At 39.4% G+C, this 22938-nt stretch overlaps 1 protein-coding gene across 1 annotated transcript in view; it reads right to left on the reverse strand.

Annotated features, from left to right (window-relative positions):
• Nucleotides 1-22938, reverse strand: part of ST8SIA2 (ST8 alpha-N-acetyl-neuraminide alpha-2,8-sialyltransferase 2) — a 767470-nt gene that overhangs the window by 348563 nt on the left and 395969 nt on the right. The window contains exon 3 of the mRNA XM_053717635.1: nucleotides 3416-3544. Within this exon, the coding sequence (XP_053573610.1) occupies nucleotides 3416-3544 (129 nt within the window). The remainder of the gene's footprint in view (nucleotides 1-3415; nucleotides 3545-22938) is intronic.

Below are 22938 nucleotides of genomic sequence, written 5' to 3' on the forward strand. Positions count from 1 at the left end.
CACAAGGGGAAAAGGTTCTAACTAGCTGATAAATTGCTGAAAATTGATTCTCTTTTTATATCATAAGACATTTTTGCAGGTTATAGGGACATTAAAGTATTTTTTTTTTTACATATATGACAGCTTTTTTTTTTTTTTACAATGTTACATTAGTTAAACAGATGTTCCTGTCCTGGATAAAACTATTTTCCTAATTCAGGATTGTATTTCACCTGCCAGGAGACTATTGGGATTTGTTTTACAAGTCATTAAAGGGTTCTGAAACCCCTAATGTTTCTTTTGCGATTCAGACAGAGCATACAATTTTAAAAGAAAAAGTTTCCAATTTACTTCTATTATCAAATTGTATTTGTTCCCATTGTATTCTTTGTTAAAGAGATACCTAGGTAGGTGTCTAGAGCAGTGTTTTTCAACCAGTGGGCCACGGCACACTAGTGTGCCGTGAGAGATTCTCAGGTGTGCCGTGGCAGACTGACAACAGTGTGACATATTTTTTCATTTTTGCTTGTTTTTTATTCTGGGACGTTTTTTTATTATGAGTGAGATGGTGACTGAGGGTAACTGTGCAGCGACAGCTCGCCTCCCCGACCCGTGTTCACACTTGGAAGGAACCCCCACCACACCACGTGCCTAGTGCCGGCTCTACACTCAGCACCACGTGACACTTCAATCCCTATGCATGCTGGCGCAGCTTTGCTCCTCCTCCAGAACAGGTCCAGCCAGGTCACGTTACTCACGTTCCTTCTCAGCACAAGGAACATGACTGGAGACTCACTGGAGAGGAAGAGGGAGGTGCTCCACATATAATCTTGTGCTCCACAGATAACACTTTTCCAAGTGCGGAGATGTCCCTCTTTCAAATTTTGAAATATTGGTAGGTATGTGAAAGGCTCATCAGGCATCATTTACAACCATGACATTGACATTTATTCACAGACAATCATTATGATTGTTTGTGAATGAATGTCAATATGGCATGACAGCACAGTACAGTGTGTGTGTGTATATATATATATATATATATATATATATATATATATACATACATACATACTGTATTAGGCTACAATGTGTGATTTTGTAAAATTTGGTGGTGGTGGTGTGCCGCAGGATTTTTTAATGTAAAAAAGTGTGCCACGGCAAAAAGAAGGTTGAAAATGACTGGTCTAGAGCACTGCATGGCAGGAAATAGAGCTGCCATCTAGTGCTCTTGCAAATGAATAACAGTCTTGGAAAACTGCTGCCATATAGTGCTCCAGACACGTGCATGCTCCTGAGCTTACATACCTGCTTTTCTACAAAGGATATCAAGAGAACGAGGAACATTTGCTAATAGAAGTTAATTAGAATGTTGTTTAAAATTGTATGGTTTCTTTTAAATGTTGGGTCTCATATCCCTTTAAGGAATCAGTCCACATGGAGTTGTGCACAAACATTAATTTCCGGCTAGTTTTATTATACATTTACATTTTTTAAATTATTTTAATTTATTTACCTATCCATTGTAGAACGTTTGTATTTAACTATATATTGCTGAAAAAGTGAGATTATTAAAACCTTTAATAGCAGTGAAATATAAAGATTTTTCTCACTGCTCATAAATCATGGTCCTGCTCAGGTAACTCATTGCTTAGAAAATTAGTCTCCCACAATAAGCTGCTCTTAAAAGGATACTGAATCCAAAACATTTCTTTCATGATACAGATAGGAAACGCAATTCTAAGCAACTTTCTAATTGACTCCAATTATCAATGTTTTGTTTGTTCTCTTGTTAGCTTTATTTGAAAAAGCAGAATTGTAAGCATAAGAGCCGGACCATTTTTGGTTCAGAACCTGGATAGCGCTTGCTGATTGGTGGCTAAATTTAGCCACCAATCAACAAGGGGTACCTAGGTTCTGAACCAAAGATCGGCCGGCTCGTAAGTTTACATTCCTGCTTTTTCAAATAAAGATACCAAGAGAACGAAGGAAATTTGATAATAGGAGTAAATTAGAAAGTTGCTTAAAATTGCATGCTCTATATGAATCATGATGGGTTCAGTATACCTTTAACCCCTTAATGACCGATGACATACAGGGTACGTCCTCCAAAAAAATACAGTTAACGACGAGGACGTACCCTGTATGTCGTCGGCTAAACTGAGCGCTGGAGGTGATCCAGATCGCTTCCAGCCGCTCTAACAGTATTGCAGGGATGCCTTGATGTCGAGGCATCCTGCAATACTGTTCCCGAGTGCCGGGACCGGATTGATCACTCCCCCACGAGTGATCACTTCCGGTTTATCTCCACGTGGAGCCCGGCAGTGCAGCAGAGCATTGGAAGCGATCAGACACGCTTCCGATGCTCTGCTTGTGTGCTAAGTGCCTCGGTGTGTCGAGGCACTTAGTTAGTAATAAAATAAAAATAAAAAAATAGAAATAAAAAGTTTTTTAATATAAAATAAAAGCCCCATATAGCCCCCCTCCCCCACCCCCATGAGGCTTCCTTGATGGCGATGCCCAGTGCATCATGGGAGCTCTGGGAGTGTCCCTAGCCTGCCTCATCATAGGGGCAAGCTAGGGTCACCCAATCTGAGCCTTCCACACAAACAAAAATTATAATAAAATATTCCCATTTGTAAATATTCACGCTGATCAGTGTGGATCTCCCTCCCTCTCCTCACTTGCGATTTTGTTGGAGAGAGACCTGTGTTTAGGCGAGAGAAATTAATTTCATTTATTTGTTAAAAATTGAGAGACCCAAAGGCTCTTTTCAGAGCCATTAACCCCTAGCTTGCCAGTGATCACTATAAATCACTGGCAGTAGCATAGCTGCACTTTTGTGCTGTCTGTGCATTTTTTTAGAGGTTAATTTTTGTTGTTTTAATTTTTTTAAAAACCCAAAGGCTCTTTTCAGAGCCATTTAGCTAATTTAATTTTCAGAGCCATTAACCCCTAGCTTGCCAGTGATCACTATAAATCACTGGCAGTAGCATAGCTGTACTTTTTTTGCTGTCTGTGCATTTTTTTTAGTGGTTCATTTTTGTTGTTGTAATTTTTTAAAAACCCAAAGGCTCTTTTCAGAGCCATTTATATTATTTTTTCCCCATTTTTTCCTCATTTTATAAAAAAAAATTATAGGAAATTATAAGATGTGATGAAAATAATGGTATTGTTAGAAAGTCCATTTAATGACGAGAAAAACGGTATATAATATATGTGTGGGTACAGTAAATGAGTAAGAAGAAAATTACAGCTAAACACAAACACCGAAGAAATTTAAAAATAGCCTTGGTCCCAAGTGGACGGAAAATGGAAAAGTGCTGTGGTCATTAAGGGGTTAATAAATCAACCCAGTAACAAACAAAAAGCAAGCATGCACAAGCTGGAAAATCAAAACATTGTATGTACCTAGTAACTGGTCTTACTGCCTCACCTGATCTTCAGAGATAGAGTCTGATTGTGCTTCCATTTGTACGGTGTTGGTTTGACGAGGTACTTAATACTTTCGTTATTTCTGTCACCAACAGCTGGAGAGGATGAGTCATTTAGTGCAAATTCAACTCTAAAAAAATATTAGATAGGGTCAGTTAGGTTCAAATTTAGTTTAATGAGATAGATGTAAAAACAAAAGCATACTAAATTTTTTTTTTAGAAAAACAACAAAACTGTTAAATAGGAAAAATACAATCTCATACTTTAGCATTCTTTGGCTAATGCTTGGATAATGTTTGTAGCAATTTTATACAATGTTGTAAATACTAGTGCCATAGAATGTTTGCTCGCTCATGAGCTCCTGTGAGCCCCCTAGGTTTACTCTTCAACAAAATATACCAACAGAAGGAAGCAAATTAAATCATAGAAGTAAACTAGAAGGTTGTTTAAAATTGCTTCTCTGTCTAAATCATGACATTTTAATTTTGACTTTACATTATCTTTAAGTAATATATTATTGAATAACAGCTTAATGTAATAGATAATGTCATTTTATTTTGAGATTCTCTAAATTTACAAATTACTCAATCTTGTTAAGCACTGATTTTCTGCAGGGTAAAAAACACCCAGTCTCTCGGTAAAATATATACAAACAACACATTTAGGGCTCGATTACAAGTGGAGCACTAATTTATTGCGCGCCCGCAAACGGGGAAATTTGTGGGTGCGCGATACATAACCAGCCATTACAAGTGGCTGGTTATTGCTACCGGGAGCTCACAGTAGCAATTAGCGCTTATAAAATTAACCAGAGTTTAGATCTCTGGTTAATTTTTTAAACGTCCACCAAATTCTCCCAAAATCAATTGTGATATACTTTATTAAAAAATAAATGGCTAGATTACGAGTTGTGCGTTAAGGTAAAAAAGCAGCGTTAAGAGGTCCTAACACTGCTTTTTTACGCCCGCTGCTATTACAAGTCTTACAGGTATAGGTATACCGCACACTTCTTTGGCCTTACAGCAAAATGACTTGCGTAAACTTCGTAAAGTCTTTTTTCTATGGGACTTCCATAGCGTCGGTATTACAAGTCTGTCCTGGGAGGCCAAAAAGTGAGTGGTACACCCTCTACCTCCAAGATCCCTAACGCATTTAAAAGTCAGTAGTTAAGAGTTTTATGGTACAACGCCGTAACATAAAACTCATAACTAAAGTGCTAAAAAGTACACTAACACCCATAAACTACCTATTAACCCCTAAACCGAGGCCCTCCCACATCGCAAACACTAAAATAAAATTTGTAACCCCTAATCTGCCGCTCTGGACACCTCCACCACCTACATTATATTTATGAACCCCTAATTTGTTGCCCCCAACATCGCCAACACCTGCATTATATTTATTAGCCCCTAATCTGTCGCCCCCAATGTTGCCGCAACCTACCTACACTTATTGACCCATAATCTGCCGCCCCAACATAAACATATTAACCCCTAAACCGCCGCACTTCCGCCTCCCAAACATTAGTTACATTTTATTAACCCCTAATCTGCCGTCCCTAACATCGCCGCCACCTACCTACACTTATTAACCCCTAATCTGCCACCCCAACGTCGCCGCCACTATACTAAATGTATTAAAACCTAAGTCTAACCCTAACACCCCCTAACTTAAATATAATTACAATAAAACTAAATAAAAATTCCTATCATTAACTAAATTACTCCTATTTAAAACTAAATACTTACCTATAAAATAAAACCTAAGCTAGCTACAATATAACTAATAGTTACATTGTAGCTATCTTAGGGTTTATTTTTATTTTACAGGCAAGTTTGTATTTATTTTAACTAGGTACAATAGTTATTAAATAGTTATTAACTATTTAATAACTACCTAGCTAAAATAAATACAAAAGTACCTGTAAAATAAAACCTAACCTAAGTTACAATAACACCTAACACTACACTATAATTAAATAAATTAACAACAATTAAATAAATTAAATTAGCTAGAGTACAAAAAAAACAAACACTAAATTACAGAAAATAATAAACAAATAAAAAGATATTTAAACTAATTACACCTAATCTAATAGCCCTATCAAAATAAAAAAGCCCCCCCAAAATAAAAGCAAACCCTAGCCTAAACTAAACTATCAATAGCCCTTAAAAGGGCCTTTTGCGGGGCATTGCCCCAAAGTAATCAGCTCTTTTACCTGTAAAAAAATACAAACAACCCCCCAACAGTAAAACCCACCACCCACACAAACAACCCCTCCAAATAAAATTCTATCTAAAAAAACCTAAGATCCCCATTGCCCTGAAAAGGGCATTTGGATGGGCATTGCCCTTAAAAGGGCAGTTAGCTCTTTTGCAGGCCCAAACCCTAACCTAAAAATAAAACTCACCCAATACACCCTTAAAAAACCTAACACTAACCCCCTGAAGATCGGCTTACAGTTCTGAAGACTGGACATCCATCCTCAAGGAAGCGGCAGAAGTCTTCATCCAACCGGGCCGAAGTCCTCAACGAAGCCGGTAAAAGTCTTCATCCAAGCCAAGCAAAGTGGTCCTCCAGACAGCATCTTCTATCTTCATCCATCCAACCGAGCCGAAGTCCTCAACGAAGCCGGGAAAAGTCTTCACCCAAGCTGAGCTAAATTAAATTAGCTAGAGTACAAAAAAAACAAACACAAAATTACAGAAAATAATAAACAAATAACAAGATATTTAAACTAATTACACCTAATCTAATAGCCCTATCAAAATAAAAAAGCCCCCCCAAAATAAAAAAACCCTAGCCTAAACTAAACTATCAATAGCCCTTAAAAGGGCATTTTGCGGGGCATTGCCCCAAAGTAATCAGCTCTTTTACCTGTAAAAAAAATACAAACAACCCCCAACAGTAAAACCCACCACCCACACAAACAACCCCCCCAAATAAATTCTATCTAAAAAAAACCTAAGCTCCCCGTTGCCCTGAAAAGGGCATTTGGATGGGCATTGCCCTTAAAAGGGCAGTTAGCTCTTTTGCAGGCCCAAACCCTAACCTAAAAATAAAACTCACCCAATACACCCTTAAAAACCTAACACTAACCCCCTGAAGATCGGCCTACAGTTCTGAAGACCGGACATCCATCCTCAAGGAAGCAGCAGAAGTCTTCATCCAACCGGGCCGAAGTCCTCAACGAAGCCGGTAAAAGTCTTCATCCAAGCCGAGCAAAGTGGTCCTCCAGACAGCATCTTCTATCTTCATCCATCCGACGCAGAGCAGGTCCATCTTCAAGACATCCGACGCGGAGCATCCTCTTCATCCGACCACTACCCAACGAATGAAGGTTCCTTTAAGTGGCGTCATCCAAGATGGTGTCCCTTAGATTCTGATTGGCTGATAGAATTCTAAAAGGAAATCGGAATCTAAGGGATGCCATCGTCGGGTAGTCGTCGGATGAAGAGGATGCTCCGCGTTGGATGTCTTGAAGATGGACCCGCTCCGCATCGGATGGATGGAGATAGAAGATGCCGTCCGGATGAAGACTTCTGCCCGTCTGGAGGACCACTTCGCCCGGCTTGGATGAAGACTTCTCTCGGCTTCGTTGAGGACTTCGGCCCGGTCGGATGAAGACTTCTGCCACTTCCTTGAGGATGGATGTCCGGTCTTCAGAACTGTAAGTCGATCTTCAGGGGGTTAGTGTTAGGTTTTTTTAAGGGTGTATTGGGTGGGTTTTATTTTTAGATTAGGGTTTGGGCCTGCAAAAGAGCTAACTGCCCTTTTAAGGTCAATGCCCATCCAAATGCCCTTTTCAGGGCAATGGAGAGCTTAGGTTTTTTAGATAGTATTTTATTTGGGGGGTTGTTTGTGTGGGTGGTGGGTTTTACTGTTTGGGGGGTTGTTTGTATTTTTTTTACAGGTAAAAGAGCTGATTACTTTGGGGCAATGCCCTGCAAAAGGCCCTTTTAAGGGCTATTGATAGTTTAGTTTAGGCTAGGATTTTTTTTTATTTTGGGGGGCTTGTTTTATTTTGATAGGGCTATTAGATTAGGTGTAATTAGTTTAAATATCTTGTAATGTGTTTATTATTTTTTGTAATTTAGTGTTTTTGTTTTTGTTTTTGTACTTTAGCTAATTTAATTTATTTAATTGTTGTTAATTTATTTAATTATAGTGTAGTGTTAGGTGTTATTGTAACTTACGTTAGGTTTTATTTTACAGGTACTTTTGTATTTATTTTAGCTAGGTAGCTATTAAATAGTTAATAACTATTTCATAACTATTGTACCTAGTTAAAATAAATACAAACTTGCCTGTAAAATAAAAATAAACCCTAAGATAGCTACAATGTAACTATTAGTTATATTGTAGCTAGCTTATGGTTTATTTTATAGGTAAGTATTTAGTTTTAAATAGGAAAAATGTAGTTAATGATAGGAATTTTTATTTAGATTTATTGTAATTATATTTAAAGGGACGGTAAACCTTAAAATTAATGTTAAATAATTCTGCACATAGTGCAGAATTATATAACATTATATTAGCCAACCATTATTTAACATAATATTGCCTTTTTATTTTTAGTAAAAAACGCTGTTTTACAGACCCGCTCTCTGGGCTCTGCTGAGCGGGTCTGTTTTTTTTCCTCAGCGCATCGGGCCAGCTGTATAGTCACAGCCCGGCCCGACTGCGCCATAAGACTAAGTGCAGCTCGCTCCCGCTCTATCTGACAGCAGGAGCGAGCTGCACTTAGTCTTATGGCGCGGTCGGGCCGTGCTGTGACTATACAGCTGGCCCGATGCGCTGAGGAAAAAAACAGACCCGCTCAGCAGAGCCCAGAAAGTGGGTCTGTAAAACAGCCTTTTTTGCTAAAAATAAAAAGGCAATATTATGTTAAATAATGGTTGGCTAATATAATGTTATATAATTCTGCACTATGTGCAGAATTATATAACATTAATTTTAAGGTTTACTGACCCTTTAAGTTAGGGGCTATTAGGTTTAGAGTTAGACTTAGGTTTAGTGGTTAATACATTTAGTATAGTGGCAGCGATGTTGCGGGCAGCAGATTAGGGGTTAATAAATGTAGGTAGGTGGCGGCGATGTTAGGGACGGCAGATTAGGGGTTAATATTTAACTAATGTTTGCGAGGCGGGAGTGCGACGGTTTAGGGGTTAATATGTTTATTATAGTGGCAGCGACGTTGGGGCGGCAGATTAGGGGTTAATAAGTGTAGGTAGGTTGCGGCGTCATTGGGGGCAGCAGATTAGCGGTTAATAAATATAATGTAGGTGTCAGCGATGTTGGGGGACAGCAGATTAGGGGTTCATAAGTATAATGTAGGTGGCGGCGGTGTCCGGAGCGGCAGATTAGGGGTTAATAAATATAATGCAGGTGGCGGCGATGTCGGGGGCGGCAGATTAGGGATTAATAAGTGTAAGATTAGGGGTGTTTAGACTCTGGGTTCATGTTAGGGTGTTATCTGTAGACATAAATTTTATTTCCCGTCACAGTTTTTTTGGGGGGGCGGAGCTGAACGCTAACGAAAATGGTCGCACAAGTGAGGAGCTCCATATTGCAACATCATAAAAGCAGCCTAATTCAGCCTTAAGAAGCTCACAAAGACACCAGAATATATCATATATGTTCTGGATAAAAATACAGGACATGGACAATACCATACTACCGCATCCAAAGTTCCAGATTTTCAGAGATTTTAGCTATTCTCCCAGCCGCTGCATCTACCCTCAAAAGCATGCCAACTCTACCTAACGTGTGGAAACAGAGATATACCTACAGTCTAAAGTAAAGACAAGCACCATGGTATAAAATAAAGAGACTTTACATTAGTCCTTCTTTCAAGCAAGCGGAACTGCGGAGGCGAGTTTAACTTGCAGATTATTGACAGCCGGAATCGCAAACTTCACAGGGCTGCAGCTATCAAAGACCTCCAGAAAGATGGCGTCTGAAATCATTTCCTATCTGAAACAAATGGAGAACAGACTGGATGTGCACTTTGGTGAGCTCCGATCTGCTCTTGCTACGAATTGGGTCCTCTTTGGTGAGGGAGACGTCCCTTAACTGATCTCTTTCCAGGGAGCCGGTGAACAACTGGTAGCCCCTATCTGCTATAGTAACAGATCGGAATATTGTGTTGAGGTCACAAGGGGATCAGAGCCATGGAGAACACACTTTCTTACCTGACACCTACTCCCGGGATCCATATTTTGAACTCCTACCATCAGCTCTTAGCACTTCAGCGTCCCTGATTAAAGGCAAAGCCCTCCAGTTCAGCAGGAACACTGCAAAATTCTACAAGCAGCCTTATCGGTTAGAGTCTTGGTCTCCACTGGTTTGTACACCTGCGGAGGTCCTTGGACTAGGATTGAAGAGGTTCACTAATTCTATTACTAACTGTTTAATTCCACTCACACAGCAGGGTTCCTTTACACTTATAGCTAAGTCTGGAGTGGGGTAAGGCGACAAGGCCTTTTACTATGGATGAGATGCCCTAACACCCACTGTTTTGAAAAAAATTCTCAACCAGACTCACTATTTTGTTTTTAATTAGACACTTAGCTATAGATTTTTGGGTCTTTATGATAAACAAATATTGTTTGATGTTTCAGACCTAGACGTGTCTATAGTGTTTAGCTTGTTTGTCTTTGCTCTTATATCTCATGAGTAATGCAACCTAGTGGAAGCGGTTATAGTAGGAAATTGCTGCTCTAGACCCAAGATTCATTGTATACCCTCATACCATCACGGTCACTTTACAATCATACATGCCTCTGTTAGCAAGCTTCTCCATTATTCTAACTACTCCTAACCTCAGTTTTCATAAGATTGTTTGTGTTCTCAATGTTGAAGTTACCTAATACTATGTTGTTCTATTCAGCCTATACATATTTATATTTGTTTTACCCTAGAATCACTTTAGCCTATAAGCAGCTTCATGTCATGGAAACACACAAGTTTAACTAAGATTGTGATCCTGTATCTCAACCTAAGAAGGAAGTGGATTAACAATACGTGATGTAATTAAGCCTACTTATATTATTGTTAGATAGGCTCTCAACTTATACTAAACTATCAGCAGGTTTTTCTTTCTTGTTCATCTTGGAGCCTTACACAGAATACAAGCTAGCACTAAAATGCAAGCAAAAAGCTAGTTTCATACTGTTATAATTTGTTAAGCCTCCAGAGCTAATTCTTATGTTTGATATGCAAATATATATGTTCCAACTTCCTACTATATATTTACTCCAATTACTTTGCTCATCATGTCATATGGGATAGACCTGCTCTCATAGATGTTGGCCTTATTCTAGAGATACTGCTAGCTATATTGATGGCGCTCACCCAGACCCTTCACACAATTATACAGATCATCTAGTTGACTTTACAGTACACTTTGTTATGTGATGCCTATAAAATATAGCACTACTTCTAAGCTTGTCCCCAATAGTTCCACATTATTTATTTACCCCTCACATTACTTCCACCAAGATATACTCTATATTGCAGTCCTTAACGATGTTATGTATTTCATTTTAATGTTGCACACTGCTTTTATGGGCCTCTATCCTACAACATAGGACCTTGATTGGCTAATCTGGAGGCATGAGTTAGCCATATTTAGTGCCCACTCAGTGCACTCCTCCTTGTTAAGTCACATGGGGGAAGAACCCCCTACTCCAGACCCTATCACAGCTCTACCTGGTTATGTACTGATAACATGTTATCAGGACTGTTGTCTCCCATACTCCCCCTATTATACTAGCAATAGAGGCGCCTATAATTTCCTGGAATCTCTCTAAGTCTCTTATAACAATGATAGTTTTCCGATACACTGTTTTCTGTTTACTTTTTTATTGCCTATAATCTATATTACGGGTGGCATACAATTTTGACATCATAGCTATTGCATAACACTGGAAAAGTGACTTTAAACTAAGCTCTCAGCTATTATGGCTTAATAATACCTAAATCTATTATATATTCTTCTATATTGTGAAAGAGACTAAAACACATAACATAAATAAGAGATATCCTTACTTTTATTGTACTCGACAGCTCAGAGGCCTAAAAGTGCTTATTAGTTTGACACTCTAAATAGCTCCACCCTTCCCCTCACCTCATTTAGAGCGGCTCTCGCCCGCTGAATTTCCCTTCCCCAAAAAACCATAAAGACAACCCCCCCTTGCCCCAATGCTACTTAAATAGATAACCTAATCTACATTCTCTACTGCAATGAGGGGGGCATTTTTACTCTTTCTATGATATTATAAAACTGAAGTCTCACTTTAGATAATCCAAATCCCTTGTTAACACTTTAGATAATTGGGCTCAAAAAGCCCCTTCTATATGTTTCCTTCGCCTAGTTGACCTCAGTGCTATTCCATTTGTCCAGCCAAATCTAGCCTCATCACTTTAATAATAACTACCAATGCATACTATTCTTTAAACTCACAAATGTATTGTAGATAGGCATAATCTGTATTAGTAGACTTGGCAATATCTCTGCAATAATATTGTATATTTCTTATCTGTCATTATTTCGGGATGTATCTATGTTACACTTGTTTATGACTTCAATAAAAATTGATTAAAAAAAAAATAAAAAAAATATTTCCCCATAGGAATCAATGGGGCTGCGTTAGGGAGCTTTGCGCTGCTTTTTTGCAGGTGTTAGACTTTTTCTCAGCCTGCTTTCCCCGTTGATTCCTATGGGGAAATCGTGCACAAGCACCTACGAAAACTGATTTAGCTTTACTTTGAAAAAGTGCAGATACTGCAATCATTCAAAAAAAAAATAGGATGGTTCAATTTTGGCAATCTACCTACTGTCTGCAATTTGAGGGTTAGATTACGAGTCGATCGCTATATTGTGCTCCCACTTGTGCATTAACTGTGCTAGACGGAGGCTTTATGTGTGCGTCGGCTTGCGCTCCTATTGCAAGTTGAAAGTAAAAAGTTAGTGTGAGAGTGATACCCTGACGTCTATAAAAAGGTTGAACTGTGTTAACGTATTCTCCCATAGAAGTCAATGGACTGCACAAACTGTGAAAAAACACCCATACTTGTGCGCTAACCTAATTGTGTTAATTCAAGTGCACTAAACCCGACAAATATATACCCATTTCAATTATTTATTTTTACCAGTGAAACCAATATAACATCTCAACATTCACAAATATACATTTCTGACATTCAAAAACAAAACAAAAACAAATCAGTGACCAATATAGCCACCTTTCTTTGCAAGGACACTCAAAAGCCTGCCATCCATGGATTCTGTCAGTGTTTTGATCTGTTCACCATCAACATTGCGTGCAGCAGCAACCACAGCCTCCCAGACACTGTTCAGAGAGGTGTACTGTTTTCCCTCCTTGTAAATCTCACATTTGATGATGGGCCACAGGTTCTCAATGGGGTTCAGATCAGGTGAACAAGGAGGCCATGTCATTAGATTTTCTTCTTTTATACCCTTTCTTGCCAGCCACGCTGTGGAGTACTTGGACGCGTGTGATGGAGCATTGTCCTGCATGAAAATCATGTTTTTCTTGAAGGATGCAGACTTCTTCCTGTACCACTGCTTGAAGAAGGTGTCTTCCAGAAACTGGCAGTAGGACTGGGAGTTGAGCTTGACTCTATCCTCAACCCAAAAAGGCCCCACAAGCTCATCTTTGATGATACCAGCCCAAACCAGTACTCCACCTCCACCTTGCTGGCGTCTGAGTCGGACTGGAGCTCTCTGCCCTTTACCAATCCAGCCACGGGCCCATCCATCTGGCCCATCAAGACTCACTCTCATTTCATCAGTCCATAAAACCTTAGAAAAATCAGTCTTGAGATATTTCTTGGCCCAGTCTTGACGTTTCAGCTTGTGTGTCTTGTTCAGTGGTGGTCGTCTTTCAGCCTTTCTTACCTTGGCCATGTCTCTGAGTATTGCACACCTTGTGCTTTTGGGCACTCCAGTGATGTTGCAGCTCTGAAATATGGCCAAACTGGTGGCAAGTGGCATCTTGGCAGCTGCACGCTTGACTTTTCTCAGTTCATGGGCAGTTATTTTGCGCCTTGGTTTTTCCACAGGCTTCTTGCGACCCTGTTGACTATTTTGAATGAAACGCTTGATTGTTCGATGATCACGCTTCAGAAGCTTTGCAATTTTAAGAGTGCTGCATCCCTCTGCAAGATATCTCACTATTTTTGACTTTTCTGAGCCTGTCAAGTCCTTCTTTTGACCCATTTTGCCAAAGGAAAGGAAGTTGCCTAATAATTATGCACACCTGATATAGGGTGTTGATGTCATTAGACCACACCCCTTCTCATTACAGAGATGCACATCACCTAATATGCTTAATTGGTAGTAGGCTTTCGAGCCTATACAGCTTGGAGTAAGACAACATGCATAAAGAGGATGATGTGGTCAAAATACTCATTTGCCTAATAATTCTGCACTCCCTGTATGTATTTTTATTCCACCTTCATATCTATATAAGTTCATATCTGTAGCATTAACCAAGCTCAGTCTATTTGCGGAAATACATTTATAGTTTCTAGCCCAATTTTTAGCCATTTAGTGTTAGCTATATTGGAATTTACAATTTTTTTACAATTTTGAGTTATAAGTGCTACAGTCTCGACCTCACTACTACAGCATAATTTGTACACACTTGGTCACATGGGGGACATGGTAGTGTCTCTTAATATATAACTTTACTTTCCAATAAGCAAAGCTCAGGGACATAAAATATATACTACTTCTGTACCACTAGTTTCCAACACACTGCCACTTCTCCAGAAAATATATGCCTCATACTACTATACAGAACAAGCCAAGTTCAATTTATATCCTGTCCTGCACCTATAGTTATGGCTATATATCATCCCAGTTTATCTCCATTGTAGTCAGTTATTATATATAGGCCCAAGAGTAACCCATTGACATCATAGGAGATTCTCATACAAATAAAAAGGAAGCCTCAGTTATGCCTACTTTATCATTACTCAGTTTATTATTATTGTATAAATATGTTTTCATTGTGGTAAATATACTGTGTTTATATTCCTATATTCTGAGATCTAGCAAACATTATTTGTACCTATAGCTCTAATTTAGACCTCACATATGATCAACCCTACTTGAAAGTCTGTGGTTACTTACCCGGGTACATATCACAATTTACTGGTCCACCTCCCTCCCACCACAATTTTACCTCATGCTAAAAAGCTCCGTCCCCCCTTTAACTTAGAGCGGCTTTTGTCTGCTGATTATCCCAACTAAAGCATTTAAACTTAATAACCACTCACTTACTGCTCATATTCACATGCAGGTGTGCCCATCACTTACGTAACTCTCCTCTTCCCACTCATTAAGGGTGACTGACTACCTTGCACTACCAGGGACGTCTTACCCTTAGCATACTCTATGCCCCATGAGCTCACAACATGACTTCTCATTAGTGGGTTTCTTAAACACACATACCTGCACAATATTACTATTAAGGTAAACAGTATATTTTAAAAAAGGAAATTTATGCTTACCTGATAAATTAATTTCTTCTATTATACGACTAGTCCACGGATTCATCCTTTACTTATGGGATATTATCCTCCTGCTAACAGGAAGTGGCAAAGAGCACCACAGCAGAGCTGTCTATATAGCTCCTCCCTTGACTCCGCCCCCCAGTTATTCGACCGAAGGAATAGGAAGAAAAAGGAGAAACTAAAAGGTGCAGAGGTGACTGAAGTTTTAAACCAAAAAATATAATCTGTCTTAAATTGACAGGGCGGGCCGTGGACTCGTCGTATCATAGAGGAAATCAATTTATCAGGTAAGCATAAATTTCCTTTTCTTCTATAAGATACGACAAGTCCACGGATTCATCCTTTACTTGTGGGATACAATACCAAAGCTACAGGACACGGATGAACGTGAGGGACAAGTCAGACACCTAAACAGAAGGCACCACTGATTGAAGAACCTTTCTCCCAAAAATAGCCTCAGAAGAAGCAAAAGTATCAAATTTGTAAAATTTGGAAAAGGCATGAAGGGAAGATCAAGTCGCAGCCTTACAAATCTGTTCAACAGAAGCATCGTTTTTAAAAGCCCACGTGGAAGCCACCACTCTAGTAGAATGAGCTGTAATTCTTTTGGGACGCTGCTGTCCAGCAGTCTCGTATGCCAAATGGATGATCCTTTTCACATAAAAAGAAAGAGAAGTAGCCGTAGCTTTTTGACCTCTACGCTTTCCAGAATAGACAACAAACAGAGAAGATGTTTGATGGAAATCCTTGGTCGCTTGCAAGTAAAACTTCACAGCACGAATAACGTCCAAGTTATGTAACAGATGCTCCTTCTTAGAAGAAGGGTTAGGACACAGAGAAGGAACAACAATTTCCTGATTAATATTCTTATTTGAAACAACCTTAGGAAGGAATCCAGGTTTAGTACGCAAAACCACCTTATCAGCATGGAATATAAGATAAGGCGAGTCGCATTGTAACACAGATAGCTCAGAAACTCTTCGAGCTGAAGAGATAGCAACTAAAAACAGAACTTTCCAAGATAGAAGTATAATATCTATGGAATGCATGGGTTCAAACGGAACCCCTTGAAGAACATTAAGAACTAATTTCAAACTCCATGGCAGAGCAACAGGTTTAAACACAGGCTTAATTCTAACCAAAGCCTGACAAAACAACTGAACGTCTGGGACATCTGCCAGACGCTTGTGTAGTAAGATTGACAAAGCAGAAATATGTCCCTTTAAGGAACTAGCTGATAACCCCTTCTCCAATCCTTCTTGGAGAAAGGACAAAATCCTAGGACTCCGGATCTTACTCCATGAGTAGCCTTTGGATTTGCACCAATAAAGATATTTACACCAAATCTTATGATAAATTTTTCTAGTGACAGGCTTCCGAGCCTGAACCAAGGTATCAATGACGGACCCAGAGAATCCCCGCTTAGATAGAATCAAGCGTTCAATCTCCAGGCAGTCAGCTGCAGAGAAACTAGATTTGGATGTTGGAACGGACTCTGAATGAGAAGGTCCTGTCTCAGTGGCAGTTTCCATGGTGGCAGAGATGACTTTTCCACCAGGTCTGCATACCAAGTCCTGCGTGGCCACGCAGGCACTATCAATATTACTGAAGCCCTCTCCTGTTTGATTCTTGCAATCAGACGAGGTAGAAGAGGAAAAGGAGGAAACACATAAGCCAGGTTGAACCACCACAATACTACTAGAGCATCTATCAGTACTGCTTGAGGATCCCTTGATCTTGACTCATAACAAGGAAGTTTGGCATTCTGACAAGATGCCATCAGATCCAATTCCTGTGTGCCCCATTGATGAATCAATTTTGCAAACACCTCCGGATGGAGTTCCCACTCCCCCAGATGAAAAGTCTGACGATTTAGAAAATCCGCTTCCCAGTTCTCCACTCCTGGGATATATATTGCTGATAGATGGCAAGATTGAGTCTCTGACCATTGAATTATTTTGGAAACCTCTATCATCGCTAGAGAACTCTTTGTTCCCCCTTGAAGATTGATATATGCTACAGTCGTGATATTGTCCGACTGGAATCTTATGAAATTGGCCGAAGCCAGCTGAGGCCACGCTTGAAGCGCATTGAATATCGCTCTCAGTTTTAGAATATTTATTGGTAGTAAGGACTCCTTCTGAGTCCACACACCCTGAGCCTTTAGGGAATTCCAGACTGCACCCCAGCCCAAGAGGCTGGTGTCCGTCATCACTATGACCCATGCTGGCCTGCGGAAGCACATTCCCTGGGACAGATGATCCTGTGACAACCACCAGAGAAGAGTCTCTGGTCTCTAGATCCAGATTTATCTGCGGAGATAAATCTGCATAATCCCCATTCCACTGTCTGAGCATGCACAGCTGCAGTGGTCTGAGATGTAAGCGAGCAAACGGAACTATGTCCATTGCCGCTACCATTAGTTCATTTACCTCCATACACTGAGCCACTGATGGCCGAGGAATGGAATGAAGTGCTCGGCAAGTGGTTAAGATCTTTGATTTTCTGACCTCGGTCAGAAAAATCTTCATGTCTACAGAGTCTATCAGAGTTCCTAGGAATGGAACTCTTGTCAGAGGAACTAGTGAACTCTTTTTTATGTTCACCTTCCACCTTTGAGTTCTTAGAAAAGCCAACACGATGTCCGTGTGAGATTTGGCTAGATGGTAAGTTGATGCCTGAATCATGTAATAAGTAATAAGTAATGTTTGTCCAGGAAGGCGAACCTGAGGAACTGGTGATGATCTTTGTGGATAGGAATGTGAAGATACGCATCCTTCAAATCCACGGTGGTCATATATTGACCCTCCTGGATCATTAGTAAAATGGTTCGTATAGTCTGCATCTTGAATGATGGGACTCTGAGAAATTTGTTTAGAGTTTTGAGATCTAAAATCGGTCTGAAGGTTCCCTCTTTTTTGGGAACCACGAACAGATTGGAGTAAAACCCCTGCCCTTGTTCCACTTTGGAACTGGCAGATTACACCCATGGTATATAGGTCTTCTACACAGCGTAAGAATGCCTCTCTTTTTGTCTGGTTTACAGACAAACGTGAAAGATGAAATCTCCCCCTTGGGAGAGAATCTTTGAATTCTTGACGATACCCCTGGGTCACAATTTCTAATGCCCAGGAATCCTGAACATCTCTTGCCTGAGCGAAGAGAGAAAGTCTGCCCCCTACTAGATCCGGTTCCGGATCGGGGGCTGCCCCTTCATGCGGTCTTGGTAACAGCAGTGGGCTTCTTGGCCTGTTTACCTTTATTCCAGGTCTGGTTAGGTCTCCAGACTGACTTGGATTGAGCAAATTTCCCCCCCTGCTTGGAGGCGGATGAGGAAGTAGAGGGACCGACCTTTAAAGTTTCGAAAGGAACGAAAATTATTCTGTTTCGTCCTCATTTTAACTGTCTTGTCCTGAGGAAGGGCATGACCTTTACCTCCAGTAATGTCAGAAATGATCTCCTTTAGTTCAGGCCCGAATAGGGTCTTACCCTTAAAGGGAATATCTAAAAGCTTGGATTTAGATGACACATCAGCAGACCACGACTTAAGCCATAACTCTCTATGCGCTAAAATGGCAAAGCCTGCATTCTTAGCCGCTAATTTAGCCATTTGGAAAGCGGCATCTGTAATAAAAGAATTTGCTAGCTTGAGAGCCTTAATTCTATCCAAAATATCATCTAATGGGGTCTTAACCTTAAGAGACTCCTCTAGAGCCTCAAATCAAAAAGCTGCTGCAGTAGTTACTGGAACAATGCACGCTATAGGTTGCAGAAGAAAACCCTGATGAATAAACAACTTCTTTAGAAGGCCTTCTAATTTTTTATCCATAGGATCTTTAAAAGCACAACTGTCCTCAATAGGTATAGTTGTACGCTTAGCCAGGGTAGAAATAGCTCCCTCCACCTTAGGGACCGTCTGCCATGAATCCCGAATGGTGTCAGATATGGGAAACATTTTCTTAAAAGTAGGAGGGGGAGAGAACAGAATGCCTGGTCTATCCCATTCCTTAGTAACAATGTCTGAAATTCTTCTAGGGACTGGAAAAACATTAGTGTAAGTAGGAACCTCTAGATATTTATCCATTTTACACAATTTCTCTGGCGGGATGACAATAGGGTCACAATCATCCAGAGTCGCAAAAACCTCCCTGAGTAACAAGCGGAGTTGTTCAAGCTTAAACTTAAAGGCCATCATATCTGAGTCTGTTTGAGGGAACATCTTTCCTGAATCAGAAAGCTCTCCCTCAGACAGCAATTCCCCCACCCCCAAATCAGAACACTGTGAGGGTACATCAGAGATGGCCAATAAAGCATCAGGGGGCTCAGCATTTACTCTAATACCGGACCTACTGCGCTTACCCTGTAAACCAGGCAGTTTAGATAATACCTCTGTAAGGGTAGTAGACATAACTGCAGCCATATCTTGCAGGGTGAAAGAATTATACGCACTAGAAGTACTTGGCATTGCTAGGGCGGGTGTTAAAGGTTGTGACACTTGGGGAGAAGTAGATGGCATAACCTGATTCTCTTCTGACTGAGAATCATCCTGAGACATACTTTTATCAGCTAAAATATGTTCTTTGCAATGTAAGGCCCTTTCAGTACATGAGGGACACATTTGAAGTGGGGGTTCCACAATGGCTCCTAAACACATAGAACATTGGCTTTCCTCAATGTCAGACATGTTAAAACAGGCTAGTAATGACCACAAACCGGCTTGAAAACACTTTATTTTGTGAAAAAAATATCAATCTGAAAAAACGGTACTGCGCCTTTAAGAGAAAAAAAAAGCATACAATTTTTCTAAAACTGCTTTAAAACGATAAAATTATCTCAATTTTGTGATAAATGTATCCCAACTTGTCAGCTAAGATTGCCCCACAAGAAAAGGATTACTTAACCCTTAAGAATCAAAAACGTTATTTCCAAAAAACATTATAGATAAACAAGAACACCCCCTGCACCTCGCCACAGCCCTGCTGTGGCGCCTACCTGCCCTCAGGTTTCTGCAAAATCAGATTAACCCTTTGATTAGGCCCAAACTTTCCTGAAAGGCCCACCGGAGTTGGAGCTTGCTGCTTGCCTGGGAAATACAACTGCGCAACTGAGGTGCGAAAATAGGCCCCACCCATCTAACTTGATGTCTCACAGCCTTAACAATAACCGCACCAGAGCGGTCTAAAACCTAGCCATGTGGGTTCATATACCCATCTAAATGAAGCCATGTGTACCCTCCATTGTTAAAATAAATTAAAAACGTTTGCACAAAAAAAGTTATATAAACTCCCAACATAGAATAGTTTGCTCCACAAACATCATGTCATCAGTGTCAACCATTTTTTACAGCCCAACATACAGGTCCAGTAATACCCCTTCTCTATACATTAGGATTACTGCTTACCCTTTCCCTCATGGGGATACTGTCAGACAATTCTGAAATAACACAGTCTCTCCAGAAAAAAAATAACTGAACATACCTCAATGCTTGTAGCATGAAAAACGTTCCTCACACTGAAGTTTCTTAAGTACTGCTCAGCCATTCTGTGGGAATTACTCTGGATCTTAGTAACAACTGCTAAGATCATCAGTCTCCAGGCAGAAATCTTCATCCATCTGTTGCCTGGGAAGAAATAGCACTCACCTGTACCATTTAAAATAAAAAAGTCTTGCTTGAAGAAAATAAAAACTAACATTTTATCACCTCTTTCACTTTACCCTTCCTATTACTTAGAGTAGGCAAAGAGAATGACTAGGGGGTGGAGTCAAGGGAGGAGCTATATAGACAGCTCTGCTGTGGTGCTCTTTGCCACTTCCTGTTAGCAGGCGGATAATATCCCACAAGTAAAGGATGAATCCGTGGACTTGTCATATATTAAAGATATGTATCACACTTCATTGTTGACACATAAGACAAATATGGCATTTCAGCTTGCTCCCTAATGTGTGTTCCAATGGTAGGCTATTTTTACTTTACATTACATTACCTATGGTTATACCTTTACATTTGTTATTACAATGTGTTAAATTTTACTGTAGACTTATATTCTACCCACGGTCCTTGATATTCATCTAATATGTTCATCCTGAGTATGGGACATTCTTTTCATAATAATCTAAGAAGCAGCTTATTATTTTACAGTTGTTATTATTAGACCTACTACATACTTAGATCAGTGCTCGACAAACCCAATATATAGAGAAACACCTAAAGCACTCTTAACTGTATATTCTGCAATGTCATTCAGAAAGTATCTTGTCTTTTGATTTTCGCTGTAATTGTATACATATTATATGTTGTATATTCTAAAAAGCCTCAATAAAAAAAAAAAGTCAGTGCATGGCCGAAGCTGCACTATCTTTTATAACTTGCCTCTCCACTATCCCACCGGATGCCGAGGTTCCAGTATATCGTCCAGGACTCTTTGGGATTGGTGTGATGCTTTCTTTTTTAACTTTTTCTGTTTATTTTCTTATTTACTCTGCTTTTTTATACTATATAACCTTACCCAGTGGAAGGGTGGTATGTGAGCAGGCCCAGGGGTGATTAAATGTGATATTACCTTCTGTCAACGAGTTTAATTTATTTATAAAGGCTATGTTTTATTTAGAAATAGTTATTAGGAAATAGTGCTGTAAGCCCCCATATTTTCTCTTGTTTGTGTAATATATATATATAGATAGATAGATAGATAGATAGATAGATAGATAGATAGATAGATAGATAGACATATACATTCATATTACACTTGTTGTGGTTCATAATGAGTGAAACTAGCTCCACTATTTAAATATTTAAATTTGTTTTAAAGCACCGCTATATATATATATATATATATATATATATATATATATATATATATATATATATGTGTGTGTGTTTAAATGGATAAAAAAAAAATCTAAATTGAAATGTGCATTCTTGCAATATACTTCAATTAGCAAAAATGCTTCTAGTGAAAGCATACACACATTCTATATTCAAACACCACACCTTCTCAGAGATCAGCAGTTGTTTGTATGACACAAATTAAGTCTTCATGGTTACAATACACACCACCACCAGCCCGTTACAGGCTCAGATAACATTTGTACATATGCTGCTAAAAATAGTTGTAAAAAATCTTAAAGGGATAGTAAAGTTTATTCAGATTCAATTTTAAACAACTTTCTAATTTACTTTTATCATTAAATTTGCTTTGTTCTCTTGGTGTTCTTAGTTGAACGCTAAACCTAGGTAGGCTCATATTCTAATTTCTAAGCCCTTGAAAGCTGCCTCTTATCTGAAAGCATTTGACAGCTTTTCACAGCTAGAGGGGGTTAGTTCGTGTGTTTCATATAAATAACATTGTGCTGACTCACGTGGAGTTATTTAAAAGTCAGCACTAATTGCCTGAAATGCAAGTCTGTCAAAAGATCTGAGATAAGGGGGCAGTCTGCAGAAGCTTAGATACAAGGTAATTACAGAGGTAAAAAGTGTATTTCTATAACACTGTTGGTTATGCAAAACTGGGGAATGGTAAATGAAGGGATTATTTATATTTTTAAACAATAACGTTTGGGGTCTACTATCCCTTTAAAGCAGAATTGTGAGATACTTTCCCTTTAAAAAGAAATTCTCCATTGCAAAGCAAAATTCTGATGAACTCATTTATTTTGTTTATACCAGATGGTTGCTGACTTATTTTGACCCCTTTCTTGGGAATATGAATATCTATGTATAGTGAATGTCAGTAACATATTTCATTGCATGCAATCATTAATTTTGTCATGCAGTCCCTTCATTATATCCCAGCTTGGTAATGGCAATACTCCTCATGTGATCACAGCAGCACAATTAACAGTTATTGCAACTCTCAGGCTCCTTACTGTAGGAGTAAAAGTGCTGGTTACTGCAAATTAGACTGCAGTGATTATAACAGAAGCAATCACTATACCCTTTTAAAGAAATAACTCATGCCACACCTCTCTTTTAAACAA

Source organism: Bombina bombina, chromosome 6 (assembly GCF_027579735.1).
Source record: "Bombina bombina isolate aBomBom1 chromosome 6, aBomBom1.pri, whole genome shotgun sequence".
Classification (NCBI taxonomy): domain Eukaryota; kingdom Metazoa; phylum Chordata; class Amphibia; order Anura; family Bombinatoridae; genus Bombina; species Bombina bombina.